General features: G+C 41.6%; 1 protein-coding gene across 1 annotated transcript in view; it reads left to right on the top strand.

Moving 5' to 3' along the window:
- Positions 1-15,689, top strand: part of FOCAD (focadhesin) — a 268,287-nt gene extending 252,598 nt beyond the window's left edge. The window contains exons 39-44 of the mRNA XM_040359573.1: positions 5,824-5,913; positions 6,043-6,220; positions 7,269-7,366; positions 7,444-7,686; positions 10,274-10,349; positions 15,329-15,689. Of these exons, the coding sequence (XP_040215507.1) occupies positions 5,824-5,913; positions 6,043-6,220; positions 7,269-7,366; positions 7,444-7,686; positions 10,274-10,349; positions 15,329-15,402 (759 nt within the window). The 3' untranslated portion in view covers positions 15,403-15,689. The remainder of the gene's footprint in view (positions 1-5,823; positions 5,914-6,042; positions 6,221-7,268; positions 7,367-7,443; positions 7,687-10,273; positions 10,350-15,328) is intronic.
- The last annotated feature ends 357 nt before the right edge of the window (positions 15,690-16,046 follow it).

Raw genomic sequence — 16,046 nt, 5'->3', positions numbered from 1 at the left:
ACACCACTGTCAGGACGCAGAAGATTCCTCTGGATGGAAAATAGGAGGAAGGAAGCCGGCGGTGCAGAATCGCATATAGCAAGATCTCAAGCCCTTATAGTCCCAAAGTGACATGTAATAATATACAAAACCTGTCTATAAATAAAGGACAGGATGAGTAAGAATATAGTTAAATACTAAACCATTTACAAAAAGAAATATCTAAAATATATATAAATAACTGCATACCTGAGGTTTGCAGAAGTGTGTCAATATTATATTTGGCCAAAGGTGTCAGTAGAGAGCTAAGCAAAGCTCCAGCCTGTGAATACAATGGATGGCAGATAGGAACAGGCATTAAAATAGAAAAACACAAGTGAGGATTGAAGGCCAAAATGAATGGAGAGGTCTAGAGTAAATGGTTGCTTACATGGGATGGACACTCAATATAGCCCAAGGACGTGCCGCTAGTACCACTGCCGTCCAGCAGTGTCTGACATTACTGGGCGGCTGAACGTTTTTATAGGGAAGCAGCAAGGCGGGCATTAGTATAGTGGGCGTGGTCCGAGGGATCAGGCAGGACATGATAGGCCAGCTGTAATGAGGGGATGGTGATAGACAGACGCAATTGCGTCATGACAAAGGGGCGTGGCCAGGCGGGACGAAGAGACACTGGCAACACAGCGCCGCCCAAAAGGGCGGAGTCACGACACATAATGTCGTCGCAGTATCGAGGAAAAGAAGGGGGCGTGGCCGAGCGGGGCAAAGAGACGCCGATCATAAAAACAGAACCATAACAGCGCCGCCCAGAGGGGCGGAGTCACGGCGTGTGATACGTCGTAGTATCGAGGGAAGGCAGGAGAAAACTGCCAAATGACAACCCGACACAAAAATAAAGACAGAACAATTGCTGGATGGGAATAGGCTATTGCAAAAGAAGGGGGCAGTACAAAAAGGAAGGTTACAAGAAAAATGTCTGCAGAAAACGTCTTACTAGAAAGTAATTGTGGGTTACAAAAACTGCTGGGGAAAAAATACCAAGCACAGAGTATATGATAGAGAATGAAACTTTAGACAAAACCATTTGAATATACAAAGGGCATAGTTCTAAATGCGATAGGCCAAGGACACACAGCAAATAATTAAATATATTTAGTTAGTAGATATGTGGACAAGGACAAAGGGGAGAGAGATCCAGGGACATATAGGAAACTCAAGGGGGAATAGATAATGACCCCTGTAATTTCCAAGTCCCTGTTATGGGCGCAGGTATAGACCCTTGGTCAAACGACACCTGAAAGGTGCGGGGGGACCAGGTCTGAGAAAGCCGTCCCATAAGAGGGGGACGGCTTACGTGCGCCCAGCTATATATAGCGAGACAAACACCGCTCGGACATCAATTCTGGGCCTGACTGAAATCCCCGAAAATGGGAATGCGCAGGGGATACAAGGACATGATAGTAAATATTTAAATCATCAATATGAGCACAAAGATGAAAGCAAAAAAACGAGAAACATGGAATGCAAAATACAAAATACAAAGAAGCAAAAACACCAAACAATTTAATCTCATATCAATCTTTCTCACACCCCCCAGATGAAAAGCCCTCCAAGAAGGGTCTAAAGCTAATCTGTTCATTTAGACCCGGAGGGTGGTTGGCCTCTAGCTCCGCAATCCAACGGGTTTCGAGTTGTAACAGAATTTTGTTCCAATCACCCCCTCTGGGGTTAGGATGGACTCTGTCAAGGATCAAAAATTTGACCCCAAGAAAGTGTCCATCGTGTTCAGTCAGAATATGACGCCCGAGGGGTAGATCAGGATTGGCCGTACGCATGGCATGCAGGTGACGGGATGCCCGTTTGTGAAAGGGTAGTTTGGTCTTGCCCACATAAAACCTCTTGCAATGGCAAGTTAGCAAATACACTACACCAAAGGTTTTGCAATTGGCATAGTGTCTGGGTTTATGGAGCTGACCATTAGGTAGGACAATTTGCCGATCGGAATTGATATAACGGCAAATAGAGCACCCTCCACAAGTGAAGGTGCCTTTCCTCTTACATGGATCACATCTAAAGGTACCTTTATACTCGCTTGTCACGAGATGGTCCCTAAGTGATTGGGCTCGGCGATACGTAATCGACGGTTCCTTTGATACGAACGGTCCCAATTGGGGATCGATCAAAAGCAAATGCCAAAACCGTTTCAAAATATTTCTAGTTACTTGGTGTTGGGTGTGGTATTTGGTAATTATCCTAACACCCTCGTTGTTATCAGAGGACTTCTTTTCTTTGTTAGTCAAAAGGAGTGGCCGTAAATGCCCATTGGCACGTTGAAAAGATCTTTTTAAGTTTTTCTTAGAATAACCTCTGAGTAATAGCCTATCTCTTAATCCTGCCGCCTCTAGAAGGAAATCTTCTTGCGTCGAACAATTTCGCTTAAGGCGCAGGTATTGGCTATAAGGTATTGATTTTATTAATGGAGAAGGGTGGGCACTGCTGGCGTGTAAAATGGTGTTACCCGCTGTGGGTTTTCTGTGAAGCCCCGTTGACATGGTCCCATCAGGACCTTTAATCAAGGTAACATCAAGAAAGGCAATTCTAGAGCTACTAAAATTCATTGTGAATTTGAGGTTGAAATCATTGCGGTTCATGATGGTCATGAACAGCTCAAGCTCTGGAATGGAACCCTCCCAGATCATAAGAACATCATCTATGTATCGGTACCATCCCGATACAAGATGAATGAAGGGTTGTACAGGGGTGCTGGTCAAAAATAGCTTCTCCCACTCCCCCAGGTACAGGTTGGCATACGATGGGGCACAAGAAGTCCCCATCGCAACCCCCTGTACCTGGAGGAAGTGGGAGCCATCAAAAGAAAAAACGCCGTGATAAAGTATAAATTCAAGTGACATAATGAGAAATTCCCCAAGCCTACGATCTCCCCGAAAAATGGGGAGGAGAATGTTCTTCATAGCAGATAATCCCAAAGAATGTGGGATTGAGCTATAAAGAGCCTCCACATCGATCGCTACCAGTAGTGCTCCTGGAGATACTTTGAAATGCTGGATTTTTTGTAAGAGGTGGATGGTATCCTTTATATAAGATGGGAGGTGCAGTACAAAAGGTTTGAGGTGGGAGTCAACCCACATACTGAGATTCTCAGTTAGCGCACCATTGCCAGATACAATGGGTCGCCCTGGTGGGTTGACAATGTCCTTATGGACCTTAGGTAGACAGTAAAAAGTAGGTATTTTAGGGTATTTAATGCGTATAAATTCCCACGTGTCTTGGTTAATTGCGCCTTGGGAGAACGCCCCATCCACCAGAGCATAAAACTCGGTTTCGTATTTGATGATAGTAGATTTTGGGATGGGAGTGTACCAGTCCTTGTTAGAAAGGATCTTTAGACACATACTCTTGTACTGATCATTGGTTTGAATCACAATGTTCCCTCCTTTGTCAGCAGGCTTAATAGTAAGCTGGTGACATTCTTTTAGTTTCTCAAGTGCCTCATTAGGTTGGTAAGTCATACGTCCAGCATTCCGAAACTTATGTAGTTTCTTAATCTCAGCCGTAGTGAGGGTCACAAAGGCAGCTAGATTGGAATTCATTTGTAGGGGGGGGAACTTATCAGATTTGTTTTTTAATATGTTACGTGGTGGTTCAGAGGGTATAGTTGAAGTAAATTCGGACATCAGATCTTCGAGGTCCGATAGGCCACTGGAATCTACCAGGTCCACCTCATCACATAGCGATAAGAGTAGATCAAGATCATCTTTATGTTGTTGAATGCTAGCATAGGAGATTTCTTTTTTTGGTTTGGAGTATAGGCTCTTTAGAAGCAATTTTCTAGCAAACAGATGAATATCTTTTGTAAGCTCAAAGGTATCTAAGGGTGCCTGAGGGCAAAAAGTTAGACCTCTCATCAATAAGGTCCTCTCATCATTGGAAAGGTGGTAGTTTGAAAGATTGATAATATCCATGCCTGTGTTGGACACAGGGTGATCGGAAGGATCGCATGGTGATTCTACGTGCCTTGCGATGTTGGAAGGACTTGGGGAAAAAAACCCATATCAGTGGTTTCAGTAATTGTTGGTCTTAGTCCTTCAAGAGTTAATTGTGTATTCAATTGTTGTGAAGCCGAGAACACCGGAAACAAGCCGGTGGTCTGGGCTTGACAATCTGCAGACATTTTTCTTGTAACCTTCCTTTTTGTACTGCCCCCTTCTTTTGCAATAGCCTATTCCCATCCAGCAATTGTTCTGTCTTTATTTTTGTGTCGGGTTGTCATTTGGCAGTTTTCTCCTGCCTTCCCTCGATACTACGACGTATCACACGCCGTGACTCCGCCCCTCTGGGCGGCGCTGTTATGGTTCTGTTTTTATGATCGGCGTCTCTTTGCCCCGCTCGGCCACGCCCCCTTCTTTTCCTCGATACTGCGACGACATTATGTGTCGTGACTCCGCCCTTTTGGGCGGCGCTGTGTTGCCAGTGTCTCTTCGTCCCGCCTGGCCACGCCCCTTTGTCATGACGCAATTGCGTCTGTCTATCACCATCCCCTCATTACAGCTGGCCTATCATGTCCTGCCTGATCCCTCGGACCACCCCCACTATACTAATGCCCGCCTTGCTGCTTCCCTATAAAAACGTTCAGCCGCCCAGTAATGTCAGACACTGCTGGACGGCAGTGGTACTAGCGGCACGTCCTTGGGCTATATTGAGTGTCCATCCCATGTAAGCAACCATTTACTCTAGACCTCTCCATTCATTTTGGCCTTCAATCCTCACTTGTGTTTTTCTATTTTAATGCCTGTTCCTATCTGCCATCCATTGTATTCACAGGCTGGAGCTTTGCTTAGCTCTCTACTGACACCTTTGGCCAAATATAATATTGACACACTTCTGCAAACCTCAGGTATGCAGTTATTTATATATATTTTAGATATTTCTTTTTGTAAATGGTTTAGTATTTAACTATATTCTTACTCATCCTGTCCTTTATTTATAGACAGGTTTTGTATATTATTACATGTCACTTTGGGACTATAAGGGCTTGAGATCTTGCTATATGCGATTCTGCACCGCCGGCTTCCTTCCTCCTATTTTCCATCCAGAGGAATCTTCTGCGTCCTGACAGTGGTGTCCTTTTTCTGGGATGCGCAGGGTTGATTAAACGCTGTGAGTGGTATGTGTTTTTATCTGCACCTTTTGATGTATTTATTGCCATTTTTCATTTTTGTAATATTTGTAACATATGTATTTTTTCTGTTTTTTAGAAAAGTGGTTCCTATATATGTTGACTACACACATTTCGGCCCCTGATGAAGGGTAATCCGAAACGCGTAGGGCCGTGTACGTCTTCATGGACGTTACTTTTCAATGACATCCATCCATGTACTGTTTTTAAACAATTTATATGTATAATTTTCATTTTGTATAATTTCTACTTTGTATATTAAAATACTTCATTTTTTGACTACTATGACTACTATATATTTTTGTTGCCTTTAAAGCCCCATTTAGGGGGTCTCTCCACATTTTCCTTTTTTTTTGATTATGTCTCTCACAGTGGACATGCACCTACGATGACAATTTCAGACCCCTCCATGATTTCCAAGTGGGAGAACTTGCAAAATAGCAGGGTGTTCAAATACTTATTTTCCTCACTGTGTATATATATATATATATATATATATATATATATATATATATATATATATATATATATATATATATAATCGTATTATCTATGGCTGGCTTCAGACACTCTGTATGAATTCTCCTGATTCACTCCTGTATAATGGCAATTCTGATGTATTCATTTTTTTTTTCTTGTGGATATAGAAAACAAACGTGGACCTGTATATTGAAGTTACAAAATGCATCTCAGAAATGGCTGATAGTGAAATTGATCGAATAACCTGCATTTCCCAGGTAAATTGATATCCTAGGCTTCTAGAGGGAGTCTATCTGTATTGATATGCAGTGAATTCTTTTTGCCAAAATGGCTCCACTTATCATTTTTTTCCTGCCTTTTGTTCAACTTCTGTTTTTGATGCACAGGTGAATATTAGGAAATCCACATTTGTGCAATTAAATCTGATTTCTCAGGGACGTCTGCAATTGTCATACTTGGGTGATATTATTAATGTAGCTGCAGAAAACAAGGAGAAGCGTACCATTATCTGGATGTTACTGCAGGCTTTCTATCAAGCACGCCTTATAAGCCACCAGAATACAGGTAGGTATACCTGTGTTGTCATTTTCACAGGAACCAAGACTGGAAACGGCACTAGTAGAAGCAGCAGACTAGTCCTCTAGTTCTAGAATGTTGTGCACGGAATCAGTAAGGACTAAAACAGTTTCTTAACTTAGTAGTAATAGCAGTGGACCGCTCAGGGGGCAAGCTTGACAGGCAAAGACTGGAACGACCCAGAATCCAACAAAGACTCAGCATCTGAGGCCTCTGCAGTCAGAGTCCACAAATAAGCTGGTGTTTTTGGCCAATATGTCTTGCATGCCTGTAGTAAAAAATCTCAGGGGAACAGAGAAACTGGCCACCTGACAGAGTTTAAGAGGAGAGTGATCACTCCAGTGAGGGACATCAATAGATAGACTCTATGGCCAGAGGGCAACAGAATTCCAGGCTGCAGACTTTGGCACCATTAGGAGTAGTGCTGCAAGCAACCCCAGTGGTCTTAGGGTGTTCGTTGGGGGACAAAACACGTCCATCACACAATTGTTGTCGGAATATCCAGTCCTGTGTACGGCCTTTACAGTGATTTGGTGAGGTCCAAATGCTTAAAATGGCTTTGTATGAACTTTACATGGCTTTGTATTTGGACTTCAATATGCACATTTTGTGATTAGTCAATGTACAGTAATAATTACAACATCACCCTGATGGTCAATGCTGAAATGAATGAGGTGGATTTTGAGCAAGGCTGGATGTGTTTTATCATCCCTGTCTTTTAAATCTATCGAATTGGTTGATGTAACTAGAGTACAGCAACCTTTTAATTCAGTGGTTGTTGGTGTTGGGTAATGCATTAACATTTTTTTTTAACAGTTGAAAGCCCTTTAGTAAATATCAGTTGAAGACCTGAATGCATTCAGCAAAAGTGTGCAGGAATAGAGAAAATTGGTGGCTTTTCATGTGCCTCTATGTGTCAAATGAAATGTAAAACGCTGCAGGCTTGATTCATAAAAATTCACAAATGCATTTTGTTGATTGGTTTGTGCACTATTGAGTTTTAATTTTATGTTGTTTTGCTTTAACCATTTTACAGGTGTCTTAAAGAGGATGGAATGGCTGATTGACCTCATTAGTCACATAAGAAATATAGCTTATCGGTCCACCCCAGTGCACAATGTTTCACTCAGTGAGGTACATGAATGTCTCTGAGTTAGGGCAAAAGAGCAAAGAAATTGTATTTTTCAATTTACTTTAATTCTTTTTTGCAGGCACTGGACTTTTTTCTGCAAGTTTTTGCAGCATCTGTAGTGGCTTGGGCTGATCATGCAACTCCTTTACTGCTCGGAGTTCATGGTAGCTGGATTCCATGTAATAATGAAGCCACACTTACCCCTGGCTGTTTAGCAAACCAATCCCTGGATATTGTGACTGTACATGAGTGTTTAACTGCCCTTCCATTAAGTCTACAGTTATTATTAGCCAAAGAGCCCTGGAAGGAACACACACAGAAGGTATTACTTCCAGTTACTCAATCTGATAATAACCTATTTTATCTTTTACTCTTTATTGTGATATTATTGCATTGCATGGTCATCATGTGGAATTTATCTAAACCGATATTTGTGTCTGAAATGCTGAAAAATGTGCCCTTATTTTAGTGCTATGCGTTCTGGTTGTGGGAATTGCATTGATACCGGCAGCCGAATTGCAGTGCTCTTGTGAGACATGTGGGACTGCCATTCATTCTGAATGGAACCCCAGCTCATCTCAGCCTGCAGCAGGATCGCGGTGTGGAAACCGCATGGTCAAAAAGACAAGTGGTTTCCCTGTGGCAGCATTTTTAAAAAGGTGCATTTACCTGTTTTGTGCCGTTTAAGCAGCACAGCGGCCCATTCAAATTAAAGGGCTGCCGTGCCTGAGCAAATCCGGGATGCACGCCCCGCACTAGTGTGAACCTAGTCTGAAAGAAAATACAACCTTTCAAATGTTACTATACATGATTAATTTTTACTTCAAGTGGAAGAGAAAAGAGTTGGCATTAACTCAGAACAGATAGAGCTCACTATCCTACAGCATGTGATTTTCCACTTGGTGCTGGTTTGTTCTGGGTCTGCTGCCATAGAATCAATTGTGGATTTTTTTTACTTTTTTTGACGTATGCCCAAAAAACCTAATCTAAGTACAGAGGGGGTACATGACATGTCCTGTTCCTTGCACCTGCTGCCGGGACTTGCTGTCTATTGCAGCTGCAAGTAAATTTTTTGTTTTTGAATAAAATGTGTTTTATTTAACTTTAGGGCTATGTTTGGAATGTATTCATTTATATGTACAGTGTAAACATTTAAAACTTGGTGCAAAAACTCAGCTATTCAGAGCTTGGTGTCAGGTGGATTAGCAGATGTTTCATAGCACCACTGATCCCACACTTTACCGCCACTTCCGTCTAGAGCCCTTATAAGGTACTGGGGCACTTCCTTCTGTCCTTTTGCCATAAGGACTTCACTACAGAATGTACTCCTCCCATAGCTATATCGGTAACCAAGCAAAAGGGAGCCATGTTTAAACTTCAAGCTAACATTTGCTTTGCTGAAGACCTACACAACACTCAACCTCAGAGTGATGTTGTTCCTCTTGCATCGGACATTGGACCCTGCATTTGGTTCTAGCTTTATCTCAGGCAAGCAGCAAGTGGTCTACCTGACAGAAGAATAATTGTATGTATCTATGTAACAATGCCTTTACAACTACAATTTACAACGCATAACAAGTGGGCAGGTTCATAGCCGCTATTCGGTACCAGTAGGTACTTTTGAATCCATTATCTGCAATATGCTATTAATTTAAAACAAAGGCAGAACTGATTGGGAACTAGCGTACATATTCGCCAGCACACCATGGATTGACAACTTCCATCCAAAAAGTTTTTTATGAAAAAGAGCACATCACAAGCCTGACGAAGGGGCCCTGCGTGGCTCCGAAACGTTGCACTATCCCTTGTGATGTGATCTTTTTCATTGACAACTTCCGTCCAAAAAGTTTTTAATCTATGGTGTGCTGGCAAATATGTACGCTTGTTTGATGTTTCCAGAACCCAAATGGTAATCGTTGCAGCACCCACCATTTTATGAGCCATTTTTGCCAGGATTGTGTGCGATAGGAATATTGATCAGACTGATGGGGAACTAGTCTCTCCGTTCCTCATCAGGCTTCACCCTACCAACAGTATTGTGGCTATGGGGAATATTTCCCTATCGGTTCCGCCTCCCCTATGACTTGTCTTTTCCCAAATATAGAAATTGCCATATTTGGGTTATGACAACACCAGTATCCCATGCCACTTTGTGTATATTCACTATGAGCACTGGTGTATTTTTGTATGGCAGCTCAGAGATTGGTCTTTATTACCACCAGTTTTTTCATCTAATGCCGCATACACACGGTCGTTTTTTGTCTTGGAAAAAAACGTTGTTTTTTATCATGAAAAAAAAACGACGTTTTTCAAACTTTATTTTTAAAAACGACGTTGCCCACACACCATCGTTTTCTGAAAATGCTCTAGCAAAGCTTGGTTACGTACAACACGTACGACGGCACTCTGTTCCATTCAAGCTTGCGTCATACCTTGCTTCTGAGCATGTGCGGGTTTAAAAACGTTTTAAATGTCGTTTTAGCCCACACACCATCATTTTTTCTGACCCAAAGAACGACATTTTGAAAAACGACATAAAAAATTGAAGCATGTTCGAATTTTTTTTGGTCGTTTTTTAGAAGACAAAAAACGATGTGAAGCCCACACACGATCATTTTAAATGACGTTTTTAAAAACGTTGTTTTGTTTCATCACAAAAAACGACGGTGTGTACGCGGCATAAGAACTGGTGGTAATTCTGTCACAAACATAGTGACAGATTATTAAAATGGTGGTGGTTGGAACTACCTGAATTTGACATTCATGTTGGTAATGCACACATGTTTGCCTGACTTGGACACAAAGAAAACTTCCCCCTGAAAATAGCCGTAGATGCTTTGAGTTCCCCCCTACATGTTAAATAAGAAAGTACTAAGATATTATTTTTACATTTCCTATTTTTTATTAAGTTTATAGACTGGCTGATGACTCTTCTAGAAAGTCCAGAGGAAGCCTTGTCAAAATCTTCAAGAACAACATTGAAAGGTTTAGTATATGTTACTAATTATTAGTATGGCTGGAGTACATTGTGATTTAACGTGAGTGCACTTGTATAGTTATTCCATCAAATGTTTATTAAGGGCTACAGCGAATGCAGTTATCATCCATATTTCTGTAAGCACTGAACACAAAGAATATAATACAGTATGTGCAATCGGTGTTTCTATAAACACAATGGCTATTGATCAAAAGTGAGTTTGTTAATAAATGCTGAATGAAAGCCAAGTGGCTATCATCTGTTGTTTTCCATTTACTGTAAAAGGTAGTATTACAAGCCTAAACAGAGATTTAGCCAACTCTGTGTGTTTTGTTGCTTTAATGGTTCTTAAATACAATATCTTAATGATTCTTATATGCCAGAAATCCAGCATATTGTACAGGAATTCCCTGAGTTACGAACATCCGACCTAAGTTAAAGTGGATGTAAACCCACTCTCATCCTTTCTAATCTACTGCCATAGTGCTGATCTATAAGGATTAGGGTTGTTACGATACCGATACCAAGCATTTGCGCGAGTACTTGTACTCACACAAATGCTCCAGATGCCCAGTCCGATACTTTTTAGTGGGCAGAGAGATGTGCAGTGACGAAATGGAGAGAGGGGCGGAAGAGGGGCGGAGAGAGGGGCGGGCAGAGAGAGGGGCGGGGGGCGTAGAGCGGGCGGAGAGAGCAGAGCGAGGCCTCAGGCGGGTAAGTTGAATTGAGACATGCACACACAGACCTGTAAGGAGCATCCTTCCCACTGATCACCAATGTAAGGAGCATTCTTCCCACTGACCACCAATGAAGGGGACATTCTTCCCACAGATCACCAATGAAGGGGACATTCTTCCCACTGACCACCAATGTAAGGGACATTCTTCCCACTGACCACCAATGAAGGGGACATTCTTCCCACTGACCACCAATGTAAGGGACATCCTTCCCACTGACCACCAATGTAAGGAGCATCCTTCCCACTGACCACCAATGTAAGGGGACATTCTTCCCACTGACCACCAATGAAGGGGACATTCTTCCCACAGATCACCAATGTAAGGGACATTCTTCCCACTGACCACCAATGAAGGGGACATTCTTCCCACTGACCACCAATGAAGGGGACATTCTTCCCACTGACCACCAATGTAAGGAGCATTCTTCCCACTGACCACCAATGTAAGGAGCATCCTTCCCACTGACCACCAATGTAAGGGGACATTCTTCCCACTGACCACCAATGAAGGGGACATTCTTCCCACTGACCACCAATGTAAGGAGCATTCTTCCCACTGACCACCAATGTAAGGAGCATCCTTCCCACTGACCACCAATGTAAGGAGTATTCTTCCCACTGACCACCAATGTAAGGAGCATTCTTCTCACTGACCACCAATGTAAGGAGCATTCTTCCCACTGACCACCAATGTAAGGAGCATTCTTCTCACTGACCACCAATGTAAGGAGCATTCTTCCCACTGATCACCAATGTAAGGAGCATTCTTCCCACTGATCACCAATGTAAGGAGCATTCTTCTCACTGATCACCAATGTAAGGAGCATTCTTCCCACTGATCACCAATGTAAGGAACATTCTTCCCACTGACGACCAATGTAAGGAGCATTGTTCTCACTGACCACCAATGTAAGGAGCATTCTTCCCACTGATCACCAATGTAAGGAACATTCTTCCCACTGACCACCAATGTAAGGAGCATTCTTCCCACTGACCACCTCCTTACATTGGTGGTCAGTGGGAAGAATGCTCCTTACATTGGTGGTCAGTGGGAAGAATGTTCCTTACAATGGTGATCACCAATGTAAGGAACATTCTTCCCACTGACCACCAATGTAAGGAGCATTCTTCTCACTGACCACATTCTTCTCGCTGACCACCAATGTAAGGAGCATTCTTCTCACTGACCACCAATGTAAGGAGCATTCTTCCCACTGATCACCATTGTAAGGAACATTCTTCCCACTGACCGCCAATGTAAGGAACATTCTTCCCACTGATCACCATTGTAAGGAACATTCTTCTCACTGATCACCAATGTAAGGAACATTCTTCTCACTGACCACCAATGTAAGGAGCATTCTTCCCACTGATCACCATTGTAAGGAACATTCTTCCCACTGACCGCCAATGTAAGGAACATTCTTCCTAATGACCACCAATGTAATAAGCATTCTTCATATCATTAGTCTGTATTGCGGTTTGAAAATTGTCACATGACATAAAAAAAAGTATTGGTATTCGGTATCGGCGAGTACATGAAAAAAAGTATCGGTACTTGTACTCGGTCCTAAAAAAGTGGTATCGGGACAAGCCTAATAAGGATATACATGCCTCCTGCATGTATCCTTACCTGTCAAATGTCTCCCCTCTGTCTGTCTTAAGAACTGAAAAACTGCAGATTCTGTGGGTGGATCTGTTGTCTGGAGATCGGTGGGTGGAGTCGTGATGTCAGTAGACTCCCCGCCCACCTCTACACTCCCCTTGTCAACATGCATTTTCTCCTGTGTATTCCTTACACTAAATTCTGCTTCGATCACCAACTTCCAGTCAAAATCCAGAAAAGTAACCACATGACTTCAGAAAAGGAGTGGGGGTGGGAAATAAAAAAATAATGCCTGTCTCAAGCTAGTGCATGAGATATGTAAATAACCTGTCAGTCACAGCAAGGGGGAAGAACGGACAAAAGTTTTCTCCTGTTTGTCTGTTTATCTCACTGAAAAAAGAAAAGAGGATTGCTCAGAGCTGGATTAACTCTGTGTGGCAAGACTGGGCACAGATGATAGGAAATCTTATACTCTACATTGTGACAGCAAAACAATAAAAAATGTATTCTGGTTTACATCCACTTTAAGAACAAACCTACAGTCCCTAACCCCGTTCGTAACTCAGGGACTGCCTGTATGTCTACATATAACGTTAAATAATTCTATAAATATAATAGTAGTACACATGCTGTCATTTATTTTTAAATTAATGTTTATTACTAGAAATCGGAAGATACAAAGAATATCAGTTTCATTACAATATGTTTGCCCATGTAAATGAAAGTACAAGAAAAAATTATTGCATCTGAGGATGCTTACATAATGATGACATAAACAAACATCATCCAAACTCAAAAGATAAACTTGGGACCAGCGTATTCTGCTTAGTCCAGTAAACATTTTAAAGTTTAACTCAATGAAAAACATAAAATAACCTATAAAAACCACACACAAGAGAAAACATAAGAGCAATTATGAAAAACAGGGGTATGAGAAACAGTTTTGTAGCACCGCCCATCGTTTCATCCTCAATAACTCCCAAAAGACCTAAAAAAAGGTTACATATATTAGGGAATCCAAAGGTGTCAGCTATTAACTTTGTTATCTGAGACTATAGAGGCCTCAAGTTTTAGCACTCCCAAACCATGTGAAAGAAGGTACCCTTACAAAACTGCCATTCATGACATAACGCAGAGTCCCTCTTTTGTCTGGTGTAAATATGGTAATTGAATCATCCAATCAGTGAGGCAATAACTGTGGGTAAATACGTGGCAGGCACCTCACCCCACTGCTCATCAGACAACTTCGGTCCAATACTAGACCAACAAGCCTTAGCTCGTTCGACCAGGTGGGAATTACAAGGATCCAGGGCCATATAATATCTAGAAACCAATTTAGCTTGATCTGGATCCAACAGAACTGCTTCCAGTTTAGCATTTTGTAACTGGACCGCACCTCCCCCAAACTGAGCTGTCGCTACATGTCAAAGCTGTGTGTATTTTAAATGTCAAGTCCTTGGAATCCCATATGCCCCTACATAACTGCTCAAAGGTACAAAATTGTCTATCTAGGTATAAGTGATGAACATAACGGGACCATAAAGCTCCTCCTTCCAACTTATAAAGCTCTCCCAAAGAAGGGTTGAAAGCGGATTATTTGGGGACCTATACAGGGGCATATCAACTAGATTATGGGAACATAAATGAAAAATCTTCCCAGGTAGAGATAAAACTTTCCCCACCTCCTTCCCCAGGATCTCTTTCTTATATACCATATTAAGTAAGGTTTTTTACGAAGTAGCTACCGCTGCCTCTGGCGTTTGGGAAAAAAACGCCAATGGAGATAGATTAGTTGAGAAGCAAAATAGTAAACTCTCAATCCGGCAATGTTGGCCCCCTCCCAAAGCCAAGGTCAACTTCAGAGTAGTTAAAGACAATCAGGGAGTATGGGAGCCCCAAAGAAAAGTCAAGACTATGGAGTCTATGGCCCGAAGACTCGTTTAGATACATACATAGGGAAATTTAGATAATATATATAGAACGTTAGGGAGAAATATGATTTTAAATACGTTTATTTTCCTCATAATAGTAAGTGGTAAAGCCTGATGCTGAAAAAGAAAAAAGAGAACGGAGGGCGCACCAACCTAGTGTGATACTGATTGATGAGTTTTATTAAAATTGTAAAATAAATCATTATACTCACAAATAGAGTGTTAAAAACAGGCCTTAAAAGACAATACAGCAGAAGTCCAAAACCATCGGCCGAACACGATACTTGCTTCGATCTGTGACCGTGGTTAGGGCTGACGCGTTTCAGGGGCGTACCCCTTTCCTCAGAGCTTGGTGGTCTGCAGTGTTCCCTCGAGCCTGATGCTGTCATATTTTACACATAGACAACAAAAACTATTAGGATCTGTTAATGTTGATGCTTTCCACACATTTGAATCTAGTTGTTTTTTACAGCTACAATTATAGATGTTGTGTAAAAACTGAAGATATGTGGACCAATCAGTGGATCACTGTAATTGGTCATATCCATTTAGGTTGGTGCACTCATCTCTGTTATATGAACTTAGGCTGGACAAATTCAGATATTCTGATTGATCCTTGTTTTTCCTTGTAATGGATATCACAATGATTACTGTACTCTGTTGCTACTGAGCTTGAATGACCAAATAATTTGGATTTTCTTTTCTGTTTAGCTACACTTATTAACCTAAGGGGCCTTCCAGAGTTCAAAAGGAAAGCAGTGTGGACAAGAGCCTTTGGATGGTAATGGATTCCTTTGTCACAGAACTTTTGGGCCAGGAACAATGCAGTGGAGGTCTACCATAAATGTCTATAATGTACATCTAGTCGGTTTGAGCTAAATAGCAGTGGAGACTGTTGGATTTTGCAGTAAAACGTTACAATGATTAAACTGTTACACTGACCAAGGACATATCTTTTTTTCATTTCTGGCCAGGAAAACCTTGCTTATTTAACGGCACGTTTACATTTTTTTTTCCACATTGCCTCTGTAGTGTTATCTCAAATATTAGTTTATTAAAGCATTTACTACTACCTGTGTCATTTCACTTTAATTATGAGAACCATTTATTATTTCAGTATTCATTTTTAGAATTGGATGGAGTAGGAAAACATTAGAACCCATTTACACAGGCAGCAGTCTCCACCACACCTCTGCAAAGTGATCCATGGTGGGTCAGCTTCCAGGCATTTGAGGAGGTGATCCTGCCAGCTCCTGAATTCCTGTTTTTTTTGTTTTTTTTGTTTTTCAGCTGAAGGGGGATTTTGCATTTAAATACTATGTGGTTGAGGCTCATTCCCATTGACCGCCTGTCAAACTTAAACCTAAACTTTTTTTTTTCTATTGAACACTTTTTTGGTAAATGGGTAGAAGTACAATGTACCCCATAC

The sequence above is a fragment of the Rana temporaria genome, chromosome 1 (genome assembly GCF_905171775.1).
Source record: "Rana temporaria chromosome 1, aRanTem1.1, whole genome shotgun sequence".
Classification (NCBI taxonomy): domain Eukaryota; kingdom Metazoa; phylum Chordata; class Amphibia; order Anura; family Ranidae; genus Rana; species Rana temporaria.
The sequence above is the reverse complement of the archived record's forward strand: the minus strand, read 5'-3'. Positions and strand labels throughout refer to the sequence as shown.